The following is a 14,580-nucleotide window of genomic DNA, read 5'->3' on the forward strand; positions in this document are numbered from 1 at the left end:
TTGGCATTGCTTGCACTTGCTCCACTAGCCAAAACCACAAGGTTTATTTTTTATCTTTAATTATTATTTAGAGGTAAGGGTTCTGTGGCCCCCTCAGCGTGAGGGCCCCGGTGCACGGCACCGCCAAGCCCTCCCATAGCTACGCCACTGATTGCCGGTGCGGTAAGAGATTCCGATTATCATGCCTTACGATTTCCGTGATTGAAATAAAAAAAAAAACCTAAACAAGGGCGAGAGAAAGGTTGCCGACTCGCTCGCACACCCTCGCCCTTCAACCTAACCCGGCCAGGTCGGATCTGCTCCGACTATATCGATCTCGCTCGCTGCGCTCGCTCGATCCGCGGCGAAAAATGTCTGTTCATTCGAATCGATTGGATTCAGATTACTTATGACGTCGTACATTATCACTACGTACATTACAGCGCGCGCAATGTTTTGTACGCCCTGATAATACGCGACCATGATAATGTACGGCAATAATGCTTCGGATTAACATGTCGTACATTTCGATTTGTACATTGTTTCCCGAATTGAGAACCTCCTCCTTTTTCGAAGTCGGTTGAAAACTATCATTTGATTGCGATTGCGAGCGCCTTAAACGTTAGGCAATATGGCCTTGGGATGAGAGATGGTGAACGCGATCGCGAGCGTTCAGTCGAGCCGTTAAGTAGACGTTAGACAATACCTACAGCCATAGGATTACATGAAAATATTCACCTCATTCTTGAGCCGTTCTTCGCTCCAATTTCCCACAAGTACTCCATTATTGTAACTCATCCTTCTAATTAGGTTTAAAATTGCAAGTATTGTAATTACCCACGAAACTTCCTATTTTTTAATACTAATACTTCACATCATACGAAAAAAATTTGCTGAATTTTGTATGTTGCTATGACAACAACAAGATAAATATACAAATTAATACAAATATACCGTCAAACCCATGGACTTAGCATCCGGGCCACTACTGAAAATAAAAAAATAAATATTAAAGGGGGCTGACAGTTCAGTTTCATTCATCGACGTTGTAGCGCTGCCATTTGTATGATATTATTACAATCTGTGGACCGCCGCCATTTCTTTGCTGTCATGTCCTTACCCGTCATTGTGTTTTAAACATTGAGTTGAGTGCGGGTATTTCTTGCGTTCTCCCGTTTTTGGTCGAGTTGTAGTTCCATGAGTAGCCATCCTCCTCTGTTTAACAATACAATACTCTACTTGCGGTAGTGTTTAGTGCGAGTGATATTCTACTGACTTCCAATATGGCAAAATTCAAGTGTTGTGTTGTTGTTTGTAATTCAACAAGTGCCACTCACAAACTATTTTGCATGCCCAAAAACGACTATTTACATGATCTTTGGATGTCGTTGCTAGTACCGACTAGCCCTTATTTGCTGGCTTTAACCAAGAGTCAACTGTTGTTGAAACGCGTATGTGAAAGACTTTTGACCATACCCAGTTCGATCGAATAGGTGCGCGGATTCGATGTTCGTATCCTTGCCTGTTCACGGAAAAGGAAATGGTTCATGGTGTACCACTCTCGTCTAAGGGTACCTAAGTTTTTAGGAGACCCTTTAATGAATAAATGATTAAAAACATTTGGTCGTTTTATTTCATAACTTATACGAGTATGAATAAAAATTAAACTAGTAGAAGACGTCCGTAACTCCCATTTATCGTAGAGCGCATCACTAGCATTGACTGGAGACTATCGATAATGATTATATCGACCTGTGGAAAGCCCTACGACTGTTAAACAAGTACCACAGACTGTAAAATTTAACAGCGCTACAACGTCAATAATAGGAAACAACAATAATTGACTGTCTTATCTGGTGGGGTACCGGTACCGCTGACCACATGTTTTTTAACTGCCCGATGAGATCGGTTCAAGATCGGTTCCACTTTACAACATCCTCCCCCTCTATAACCCTAAACCTACCAACCTCAAAACCCTCCTACTCCTTGCCTCCTCTAATTAAAAAAATCCTGACCTTCCTTACTCATTAAATATATCACGAAAGAAAAAAAAAACTTTTTGAACAAATAAAAAAAAATTGCAATTACCAATGACCATAGGGCTGGTGCATTTCTCGCCCAACGTATTGGAATCACGATCCAGCGCGGAAATGCAGCCAGCCTTAAGGGCACTCTTCCTCAGGGGCAAGACTTGGGGGAATGAGGGCTATCGTTTTTTGTCTCACTAGATGGCGCACTGTTGCGTGAGGTTTTTAAGTATGGCTTTCAAAGTCTGTTATTACGGGCGTGAAAACAAAGTTTAGATTAAAATCATATTTAATACACCTAACACCGTACCATAAAAATATCGAGCAACCACAGTGTTGCATAGTCCCCGTTTTGTTCGGAAAAAAAGGAGGACAAAAGTTTCCGAAAGACAAAACAGTCTCAAAACACAGACAGACATTCATAGCCCCGTTACCCCGTAACGCATAATTGCCATAATTAATTTCAGATATTGCAAAATATTCACAAAATTATTCTTATCCTACTAATATTATAAATGTGAAAGTTTGTGAGTGAGTGAGTGAGTGAGTATGTTTGCTACTTCTTCACGCTTAAACGGCTGGACGGATTTGGATGAAATTTGGCGGAAAAATAGTTTATAACCTGATATTAAAACATAGGATACTTTTTATCCCGATATTGAGGATAGGGATAAAATCTTGAAATAACAACCGCTGGCTTAAAGTCATGGAATTTGGTATGTAGGTAGTTTATAACCTGGATTAAAACATAGGATACTTTTTATCCCGATATTCCCACGGGATAGGGATAAAATCTTGAAATAACAACCGCTAGGCTTAGAGTCATGAAATTTAGTATGTAGGTAGCTGGAACTTTGGAATAACACATAGGCTACTTTTTATCCCGATATTTCCACGGGATAGTTTTGTAACTAAGGGACCCCATACATCCGTGTATTATTATTATTATTATTATTTTGTATTTTTTTCTTTAATTGTATACTTACTGTAGTTTTTAAGTATTTTATTTGTAATTATTTTATTTCGAAAAAATGACTTTCTGCCAAGCTTATTGCGGCGCATTCTTCTTGGCAATGATGGTCTTTCCGAAAGCGCTGGTATTTTAAAAAATGACGTGTAAAAGTACCCATTGCGGCCTATTTACTGAATAAATGATTTGAATTTGAATTTGGATAGGGAAAAATTTTGAAATTTTAGCACTGGGTTTACAGTCTTTAATTTTGTACAGTTATTCACAAAACCTCAATGAAGAGCACGATATAAATTTTGGAAATTTCCAGGAGAATTTTGTAAAATTCCGAAAATTTCAATTGCATCTACCAGACCGAATAGTTTACGCGTGCGAAGCCGCGGGTAAAAGCTAGTTGTATATATACTTAGTTAATTTATTTTTAGGATAGTTTAGTGTAACTTCAATTGTACCTTTTTAATTTAAGACAGAAATCTTAGTAAAATTCATATTTAAAGTTTAATAAGTTTTTAATAAAAAATAAAACTAGGTGATTTTCCGATCCGATCTGTATTGTCTTAATGTTTTGTAATGTATATGTCTATATGTTCTTGTCTGTCTATTTTAGGTACGCAACAAGCACCCTACTTCAACCAACGTTCAGAAACTGCGAATAACTGGTCAAACACGATGTACACTTTGCTATTATCAGGCGTAATAAACTTAAAAAAAAGTAGATAAATGTCATACATTCAAAGAGTATTAGTACCAATATAGAAAAAGAGTGGCAACTTTATGGTCAAATTTGCATGTATGGTAACAAGCGCTATCTGGTAGCTAGCTGATGAACTAAATCTGACATAACACACACATGTACATGCACGCACACAACAAGCTTAACGTCTATAAAGCCCAGCTTAGACCTGTTAGAAAATTGCGCAAGTTGCATTACATCGCGAGGCCAGAAATCAAACGAGTTTATGGTGGTCACTTCACTTGGCCACCCAAGCGGAGCAACTTTAACAAAACAGCAAAAAATCAGATAAACTTAAAAATCATCCGCGAAAGCCAGACAGCCAACATATGGCGGACAGACTGAATTTTTCAAGTCCACGTTTGACACATTTGTCAATTTAGTGCTATCATTTTTTCGCCAGAGGCGCTGGCGTGTACGTGAAAAGGTGACGTTTTAAGTGTGCCCCCACTGCATACTCTACGTGTAAATGCTAAAGCTACTGACAGTGACAGTTTACAGCAAAGTGACAAAAACGAATGACATGACTTGACTGCACAGAGTACTTTATAATATGCTTGACTGGTAAAGTGATAAACTTCAGACCAATGAAAAGAGATAAAAGGAGATTATAATATTCAATTCGCACTCGCAGTCAGTAATAGTAATGTTTGTTAAGCCGCGCCAGTAGTATTTATCCAGCTCGCATTTCCTTTCGATTTTCATAAAGTAGTATCATAAAATAGTAATTAGTTCATTTAATTCCAAGTCAAGAATAAAATAATGGCGTGTGCGTCACTAAATTACTTTGTCCTTTTAATACTGTTTACATCTTGCAAAGGTATATCACGACATTCCATTGAAACATCCTATAATAAAGGATTACAAGCTTATTCTGATGAAAGGTGGTCAGAATGCATTGCACAGTTTGAAGAAACATTGCATTTGTACAAGCTGTACAAATCGGTCTTTAATAACTGCGGAGCTAAATGCAAGTCTCAAGAAGTTAAATCTAAAATTGATAATCACTTCAATGATTTGAAAATGTATGAATCGTTTCTAAACGAACGACATTGCTTGATAAACTGCAGGGACAAAGACTTTGAAACAGTTGATTTGCAAGAAGGTCTAGAAGCATCAATTTTATCTAATATTGAGGAAAGGAAACCTTACGAGTACCTCCATATATGTTACTTTCAAATGAATGCTGTGTCGAAAGCTGCATCTGCAGCATATACATATTTGCTGGCTCACCCCGATGACACAGTGATGAATAACAATTTAAAATACTACACTGCTCAGCCAGAAGTAAATCCTAATGAATTGGTTGACCTGGAAAGTGAAGATTATGAAGTCCTACACAAGCTGGGTAAGGAATCATACAATCAAAAAAAATGGGGAGAAACAATTGTAGCTATGGAAGAAGTATTGACTGACTATTTTGCATGGGAAAAAGGATGTAGAGTAAGCTGTGAGCACCAACCAGAACAGGAGTGGTCCCCGGATTTTGTCATAACTGTATCAAATAACATATTATTTCTGCTACAGTGCAGACAGCAGTGCCAGAGTAAGCTCTCTACCTTAGGCTATAAATCAGGAATTGAATTTGTAGCAGACATCTTGAACTATTTGCAGATTTCCTATTATCATTCCAGTCGGTTTGAAGATGCTGCAAAGATTGTTGCAAGTTACTTAGCCATACTACCTGATGATGAAGACATGTTACTAAATAAGGACATTTATAGTTCACTAGTTGATGACAGCGCTTTCACTGAGAGATCTGATGTTGTCTATTACTTTAAATATGATCAGTATGAGAAAGAACTCCTGTCTCACTTTTACAATACAAACACTTTTGACCTGAAATCAAATTCTGTAAAATCCTAGTCACAATTCTTGAAGTATGTGCATATTTTTAACTTACTAAAATGTTCCTCATACAAATATTTTAAATATTAATGTTTATCAATGTAGGTCACATATTTTTGTTGTAAAATTAACATCTGTTATCTTTGCTGGGGTCAGCAGCTTCTACTACTGAAAGGTTCCCAATTTTTAAAAGATAACCGGTTCCATTTATGTTTAGACAGACAGGACTTTTTCTGGCACAAACAAAGTACTTAAACAGTTTTACATTTCGCACACCTAGATCATAAGCAATATCAACTCAAAATAATACACTATGAGTAATAATTTCTGAAAGGCCTAAATTCATATGTATCATTTTGAGTTGATGCCCTTTCAATCTATATGTGTGATTTGTTTCTATAACTTCATTCTTCAGAATGAATACCCACTGCTCATAAGCCTGACTACCACAAAGTTTAAAAGGAGTCTGCCATTTGAATATTTTGTAAAACAAACTCATTTAATATACAACATCCTATTGGTGGTACATTTTGTTTGTGACAGGAAATGTGTTGTTTTTTATGTGCCATATCTTTTTAGTTAATAATAATAATAATATTTTTTATAATATTTTACATTGTGCCTTAATTTTTTGATAACAATTTTAATAATTATGTTGATTTAAACATAGTATGTAAGGAGATAACTATTTTTATTACATTATTTTCTTCATAAATTTATATTTAGACAAATTGTTCTCTATTTTGGTGCCATATTTAATAAATACCAAAGAAGTTGCATGATGCGCCTTATTCTTATTTAATTAGATATTTAAGTCCCTAATATTATGTTCTATTATTAGATGATATGTTATTGAACCCATGGAAAAGTACTAAACTGGAAGATTTTTTAATGTTGTTATAAATACATTAAGAACGTTTACCACCTTCCATAATATGTATCATTCATCGGGCATTACTTATTTTAATATGATAAGCTGGGATTCTCAATCTTTTTTATATTGTAATACCAATACTCTTTCACTGCTACTCTCTTTACATGTCGTATTTATGCGACACCGGCATATAGCTCTAGGTCCTAGGTAGGCAGCCGATCCATCGAGTGTACTGTTTTGTGTTATTTGTGTCAACACCTCGGGGGCGTCGCGATGGCCAGTTTGGGAACTCCTGTCCTAATAATGATTCTATTATTTTATTATTTTTCTCTCTGTGTACCTATTTTCTGTATCGCTTACTATTTCTGGTGTAAAATAAAGTGTCATTGTATTGTATTGTAGACATAGGGCCTTAGGAAGATACCACTGGGAATCTATTGCATGCAGGCAGAAAATACCATTGGTATTCTGTCGCTAAGAAGGAAATACAAAAAAAAATGTATTAGTTTTCCACACAGACTTGTCTCAAATACCGAAGGAAGTATGCATCAATGCACAATATACGCCAATATGAAATAAAAGATGAATGAACTGAAGGCCTACTCCGAGATTCGAAAATCGAAGTTCGTATCGTACCGTCGCTCTCACTCTGGTATTAAATAGTATAAGTGTGAGGGACGGAACGACACGAACTTCGCAATTCGTTATAGCTCCGCTGCTTATGCAGTTGGCTATCTCCCTTACTCTCAATTCAACACAGTTCATTCTTAATATTAGTTCCATATAAAATCCGCAATATGGCCGACTCATTATTTTTGTAGGTAATAAAAAACATTTAATATATTCAGCATTATAGTCAATTAACTCACATCATAAAGAGATTTCCTTCATTTGTTGAAGGAAAATCTTGAAACCATTTTGTTTAAAACGCAACTATCTATTTATAAACAAGAAACCCATCTATCTAGTAGAATTTATTTAGAAAATGGTAACATTGTAGAGATATTTCAGTATGGCGATACTCGAGTTACGCAAACTTCAAGGCAGTGCGCTCTTGTCTATTCCATCCATTTCCATTACGTACCTACTTCGCTTCGACTGTCTGTCAAGTCAAGGTTTAGCGATGAAGTTTATCGAAATATAACCACGATATTCAACAATGGGAAAGCAATAGGTGAGTATATGAATCACAGCTGTAATATATAATGGAGGGCAGAAACTATTTCAGAATACAACTTGGGTTCAGAATTGATCACAAACAGTACCTAAGCCTGAATGGGATTGGTTGTAGTCAACCATAATTAAATCACTTCACTTATTTACTATCAAGGTGTTGCCATGCCAACTTCAGTCTACCTATGTAAAAAAACTCATAACTTAATTAAAAAAAGAGAAAAACAATGTAAGTACTTAGTTAATAATGTGAAATGGGAAGTAAATATTACAATTTTTATTACATAATAAAATTAATATGAAGTCGCTATAGAATCAATCTGATGATAGGCACTAATTTTCCTTGCCCACTGTATCTTATTTGTTTGTTTTCATGAATTTCACATTTTCAATGCTAATAATATCAAGTAAATAACTAAATACACCTTGAAAACAAGCAACATGAAAGTTTTATAACGAAGTATTACATATTTTACAAAATTTACCAGCAGTTACAATTTCCTAACTGTATAGAAAGTAAGGTAACAATATTAATAGTAATTAATATTTTAATTGTTAATATTTTTTTATATGTTTACAGTACCTCTGCATCATGGCCACTGACTCAAGTGACAGACTGAGTATAAAACATCTCCTGTTTACTAAGGCTATACCAAACTATGTCATCCCTGAACCTACTGCGGGCTATAAAACATATCCATGCATTGACTGCGGAGACAGGTATCAATATTTTAAGATTGGCAACTGACTGCTTATGTACAATGGTAGACTAGCTTGCTTTGGGTGGGGGCTTCCTTCATTGGCATAACATTAATTGTTATTATATGAAAACAACAGACTTTGCATAACATTAAAACGCATAATGTTGAAGTGCATAGCAATAAAACCACTAATATTATAAATGTGAAAGTTTGTTAGTCTGTTTGTTTGTTACCTCTTCACGTCTAAGCCGTTAAACCGATTTAGATGAAATTCGGTATACCTACAGATAGTTTGAGTCTTCGATAAGAACAAGATAATTTTAATCCCTGAAAATATCATAGTTCTCGCAGAATAGCGATAAATAAGTTATTCCCACCTGTTACCACCAATTTGTTACCAGTGGTAACAACTGGGTATTTTTTTCCCATCTAAGTAGGTACTCGGTGGTAAGAACTGGGAATATTTGCCAGTTTGTTACCACTAAAGCAATTGATGGTAACTACTGGGAATATTTTTCCCATTTGCTACCACTAAATTAATTGGTGCTAAATAAATACACCTATCTATTGGGGAACTGGAATTAAAAAAAAACAGCCAAGAGCGTGTCGGACACGTCCGAAATAGGGTTCCGTTGCCAATACGAAAAAATTAAGTAATATTTTTCTAAGGATTTCGTATTTTGCACGGAATATTCCAAGTTTAGGTATATTTTATACCTTAGGCTGCTATTTACTCTCAACTCAAACTACTAATAATTCTCAAGAAAACTTAACCGTTATGGTTTACCTTGTAAGTTTGATATTACGTGCTTTCTACCATCCTGATTTTTTTCAAATTTTTCCACCCACCGGTTTAGATTTTAGAGGGGGAGGGGACGCCCGATTTTAATGAAAATTTGCACTTTAAAGTTTAATATTTTGCAAACAAATCACTGAATAAAAAATCGTTTTAGCAACCCTCTAATGGTTTTATTTAAAAGACCTATCCAACAATACTCCACACTACAAGGTTGGATGAGAAGAAAATCACCTCCACTTGACTTTTGGGAGGTACTCATGGATGGACAGACAGACAGACAGACATGGCGAAACTATAAGGGTTCCGTTTTTGCCATTTTGGCTACGGAACCCTCAAAATGGAATCAGTACTTTGTATTCAGAGGGACGTAGGTACTTCAAACATATTAAAAATGTTTGTTGCTTATTAAAATGTTTTAATATATTGTTTTGGGATATTAAAAAGTAAAATATTTAAATAGTTTTTTTAGATTAAGAGCATGTATACTCTCGACATTAAAAAAAAATAGTTCATCGCATATATGTACGTATTTTTATAAGAACTGAAAATGAAAATGAATGTGGTGGTAGCTAATGGGATTTTTTTCCCATCTCTTACCACTTAAGAAATTTGAGGTAACTACTGGGGAAAAAAACCACCAATACCACCAATTAGTTAAGTGGTAACAGATGCGAATTTTTATTCCCATTAGTTACCACTGGTAAAAGATGGGAAAAGAATTCCCACCTGTTACCACTGGTAACAAATTGGTGGTAACAGGTGGGAATAACCCCGATAAACATATTCTATGCGGACATAGTCGAGAGCAACAGCTAGTATGTAAAATATGTATGTCAGCTAATATTTCCCCCAGAAAAAGTAATAAAAAAAGGGTAGCTATCATTATATCGAAATTTGTTATTTTTTTAGATTTCATTAGAGGTAAGTACGTTTTTTTCCCAATCACATAATCTTCAATTCATTTCTTTTTATATAATCGAACCACTTTTCTATCTAACTATCATATGATAATTTATTTATTCATGCTTATCTAATTTACTAACACACACTTTCTATTTCATCTCAATCGAGAATTTCTTATCAAAATATAAAAATGTAATGAAATTAATATTTGAAAATAACAATAAAACCCCCATCCCACATAGCAAATTTTGTACGAAATCTAAGAGTAATTTCAGAGATCTCGAAATAAATAAATTAAATAATTTATAAGAATTGCTCGTTTAAAAATACCTACATTTTAGTAACCTACTCGTTTAAAGTTGGTATGTAGAATATATAGAGGTTGCTGCGATGAATTCGTTTATCGCGCTCCCACCCCACGGGAACAATTGTTTTTTATCGGGATAATAATATCTAATTATATAAAAATAATAATAAATGCCGGTTTTCTAATATGATGTACGGATGCAGAATTTTATGGAAATCTATTCAAAGCGTGAATGAACAAATAAACGAACAAACTGACTTTCACATTAATGATATGTTTAATAATATGAAGTACAGTGGCGTAACTAACTATACCATCTAAGGCCCGTGACAAATTCTTTTGATGGGGCCCTATCAGTAAAAGTTCTCACGTTGTACTTAGTTTAATTTGAAGTAAAATAAAATACTCAGGTACAATGTTCAAAAAATATTTCTGAGTCTCTTGGGCCGGGGCCCTTTTGGGTCGGGGGCCCGTGGCATTTTGCCAGCCCTGCCACCCTATAGTTACGCCATTGATGAAGTAATAGTATAAAGGTTAAGGATAAGAAATTAGAAAGGTGAGAAACTTTTAATAGTTTAGGTAAGTACCATAGTAGATAAGTACATCTCCTTTAAAATTATTTCTTGTTTCAGATTCCTCTTACAATCGAGCTTTGAATACCACGTTAACCGAAAATCGGTACTAATAACATATATGTGCAGACATTGCAATCAATTGAAATCATTTCATAACAGATGCAAGCTACTCTCTCACATCCGATCACACGCTTTCAAAACAGCAACAATTAACGTCAGCGATTTGAAAGTGGATCCTCTTCCTTCTAGCTACTTTGACAACCTTGCTGCTAAACATGCTAATACACTGAACTCAAATAAAGAAACAACCGTGTTAAACGCAGCAACCCCTAAAAATTTGCACCAAGCGAAAGTAAAGAAAATTAGCAAGTTTTGCTGCATTGAATGCAAAAAAGAAGTAACTTGTTCATCACAGATATATAAAGACAGAGCTAAGCATTTAATGCAGTATACTAACAAGGTCCATTCATGCCCGGTGTGTCTGTTCGCTATGCCAACGGTCTGCGGACTTAAGACACACTTGCGTCTCCATACGAGTAGTCCTCCGTATTGTTGTCCGGAATGTGGTATTAATCTAAGCAAGCGAATGATACAATATCCTTACACGCACGATTGCGAAGGGTTTAGGATGATGAGAGCTACTGCTAGATACAAGTGTCCAATTGAGGGATGTTATCTTTTCCATCCCAATGAATACAAGGCACATATGAAAAATAATCACATCAAAAAAGTGTATAAATGCCCAATGTGTGTCGTAGCTTGTTTTAATGAAACAACTATAACAAAGCATCTAGCAAGTCATCAGACTGAAGCAAAAGCCTTAATATTTTTTCAATGCGAAATGTGTCCTGGCAGACTAGTATTGCAGACTCAAATGGATAACCACTTAAGGGGGCATATTACCAATTCTGCTTTTGTTTATCCATGCTGGGCTTGTGGCCAAATATTTAGGGAAGTTCGGATATTACTGAAGCACCATTCACATTACCACAGCCAAGCCGCTAAATCAATTGCTATGGAGGGATCAGTGTCAAAACAAACATCTGACGCAACACTTAAAGAAACTGATAAAACAAATGTAACATATCGAGTGGTTAAAAGATGTGATAAGTGTAAGAGAAGCTTCACTTACAAATGTAAATATGAACAAATTGCAGTTCTCCCTAATGAATGCCCCTTTAAATGTTCTGCTTTAAAAGAATCCACGACTCAAATCACAACTGAAGAAAGTCCAATTGATGACTGCCCTACTGAGACAACAATTAAGTGTCATTTATGTAAGAAAGATGTGTCTGAAAACTGGGAAGAACTGAAGAGGCATTATGCGAGTGACCATAAAAACTTTAAATGCTTGGATGCTAAATTAATTTTAAACAAAATTGATGTGAAGAAATACAACAGAAAGAAAAGAAGGGCAAATCAAAGACGTTTGAAAAGGGCTTTAAAAAACCGCCGTTGTCATAAAGTTAGCCAGTTGACTACTAGTCGCCCTCCAATCTTGGAAATTGTGGCATCTCCATCTTGCAGCAGTAATCCATTAGCTTGCAAAAAATGTGGTCATGAAAGCGTGAGTAAAGAAACGCTGGAAGAACACTTAATGGGTCATAGAGATCCCGGTATGGCGTACCAGTGCATGGAATGTGGCCAATGTTTTGCAGTAAAGCCGTCGTTCACGACACACTTATTGGTGCAACATGGTATCTCTGATGTTGATGAATATGTCAATATTAAGCATTGTTATAATGCTGACGCCTTATTAAAGAACAATTTTACTATAGACAAATGCGAGATTGAGGAGCCACTGCGCGAGAATCAATGTCAAATATGCAGAGAACAGTTTGATAATACGGAAGATTTGGAAAAACACTTTAGGGTCCATGGAATGGCATTCTTAAAGAAAAACTCGTCTGGTAAAACAAATAGTCCGTAATACGCTTTATTGTATATAAGCATTATTTTTACATCATATAAGTAATAAACTAAATATTGTACATACTATAAATAACTATAATTTGATAAATGTAGATACATAATGAAAATTTCGACAAAAAAAAACAGAATTGCGCCCTCACCTTGGTCTTTGGTCGTGTGGTTTTGTCAATTTTTTTTTTTAGTGTTTTTTTGCCCAATTTTTGCTTGTTGCTGAGCAGATATTCTAACAGTTCACAAAAACACTGTTTTTGTGTTATCACTGCACTTCGTATTTTGCAGTCCTTAATGCATTCGTATGTTTTAGCACCTGAAAAAGATTAGGGTCACCATTAGGTACAGTTTCTATGCAATTATTTTAGTTTAAGATCTATAGGCTTAGTACTAGATTGTTAGGTATGTTCACAGTCAAGCTCATAAACTTGTGCGCAAAAATTTGATCTAAAATATCTGAACACGCTTCTACTCTACGCCGTTGACATAAGATTCGTGTATAGATATTTTTGATCAAATTTTTGCTCACAAGTTTATGAACTCGACTGTACTACTGAATATGAATCAGTCGAATATTTCTTATCGTAGATAGGTATAATATACAAGGTGTTAATTAAATAGGACTGAATACCAGAAAGTAGTTTGCTCAGAATCGAGAGTAGAATGGATTTCACGATGTCTTGAATCAGATTGAGTTTGTTTTAAATCCTTTTTTTTTATTGTGCCCAGTCAAAAAATTACAAAAGCAACATGCGCCAATTAAAATTAAATTTCTTATTTAGATATTTTTTCTACTCCTATACTGTAATATGTGATTTACTTAATCAGGAACAGTAATATAACAACATACATAACAAGGTTCTGGAAAAGTCTATATTGTCTATTCCCCATAACAGCACTGTATCGTAATGTTGCTAAAACGATACTGAGGGCCTACTCCGAAGTTCAAAAATTGAGGTTCGTATCGTACCGTCCCTCTCGCTCTCATATTAAATAGTATAAGTGTCAGACGGACCGCACGACGCGAACTTCGAGTCTGGAGTTTCGTAGTAGCCCTGCTGCAATCACTTACTTTTTTTTTCTTAATTCGTACGTTCGGACACGCTAAGGTGCCAGTTACATATTTTATATGGTTTTTATACAGAAAAAACTTTCCGAACCTACTAATCCATAGCCTGCCAACATTTAAGTAATGCGTATTTTTAACATCGACACAGGCAAATAAACGTTAATCAAAAACAAAATTTAACTTAGATATATTTTGACATTTTCATATTTCTCACTTGTTTATTGTTGTTTACCTTCTCTTTGCGGTTGCGATACTTTTTACTAAAGTATGAAAACATTTCAAGTTTACTTTTTCTCTAATTTTGTATTTTAATTAATAAGTACCCAAGTCGAAGAAAAAGTATTGTATGCAACGTTGTATAAGTAAGTCAAAAAAAGCTCGTGGCGTCTTTTTCTTACGATGTTCGCTAAAGCTCACATCGTAACTCACGCCACTCACATTTTTTGAACCCTGTTATACAAGTGTTGCATAAAATACTATTAATGCTGGCCATTTTGATGTCAAGTTTGATTATTATTATTTTTTTATTCGACTGGATGGCAAACGAGCAAGTGGGTCTCCTGATGGTAATAGATCACCACCGCCCATAGACATCTCATCCTAGCCTATATACGTCCCACTGCTGGGCACAGGCCTCCTCTCAGAACAAGAGGGCTTGGGCCATAGTTCCCACGCGGGCCCAGTGCGGATTGGGAACTT

At 35.5% G+C, this 14,580-nt stretch overlaps 3 protein-coding genes across 3 annotated transcripts in view; 2 read left to right on the forward strand and 1 right to left on the reverse strand.

Annotated features, from left to right (window-relative positions):
- LOC141438359 (uncharacterized) overlaps window positions 1–1,151 on the reverse strand; it is a gene marked incomplete in the record, with an annotated part of 16,477 nt that extends 15,326 nt beyond the window's left edge. Inside the window, 1 exon segment of the mRNA XM_074102218.1 lies at window positions 718–1,151. Within this exon segment, the coding sequence (XP_073958319.1) occupies window positions 718–777 (60 nt within the window).
- Window positions 1,152–3,692: 2,541 nt separating this feature from the next.
- On the forward strand, window positions 3,693–6,337 carry LOC141438358 (cartilage-associated protein-like). Its single transcript, XM_074102217.1, has one exon. It carries the CDS (start codon window positions 4,472–4,474, stop codon window positions 5,573–5,575), a length of 1,104 nt encoding a protein of 367 aa, XP_073958318.1. The 5' UTR covers window positions 3,693–4,471; the 3' UTR covers window positions 5,576–6,337.
- Window positions 6,338–6,430: 93 nt separating this feature from the next.
- On the forward strand, window positions 6,431–14,338 carry LOC141438357 (zinc finger protein 532-like). The gene is made up of 3 exons (XM_074102216.1): window positions 6,431–7,605; window positions 8,185–8,324; window positions 10,947–14,338. The coding sequence occupies exons 2-3, from the start codon at window positions 8,197–8,199 to the stop codon at window positions 12,817–12,819; spliced, it is 2,001 nt and encodes a 666-aa protein (XP_073958317.1). The 5' UTR covers window positions 6,431–7,605; window positions 8,185–8,196; the 3' UTR covers window positions 12,820–14,338.
- Window positions 14,339–14,580: the final 242 nt, after the last annotated feature.

The sequence above is a fragment of the Choristoneura fumiferana genome, chromosome 18, assembly GCF_025370935.1.
Source record: "Choristoneura fumiferana chromosome 18, NRCan_CFum_1, whole genome shotgun sequence".
NCBI classification, from domain to species: Eukaryota; Metazoa; Arthropoda; class Insecta; order Lepidoptera; family Tortricidae; genus Choristoneura; species Choristoneura fumiferana.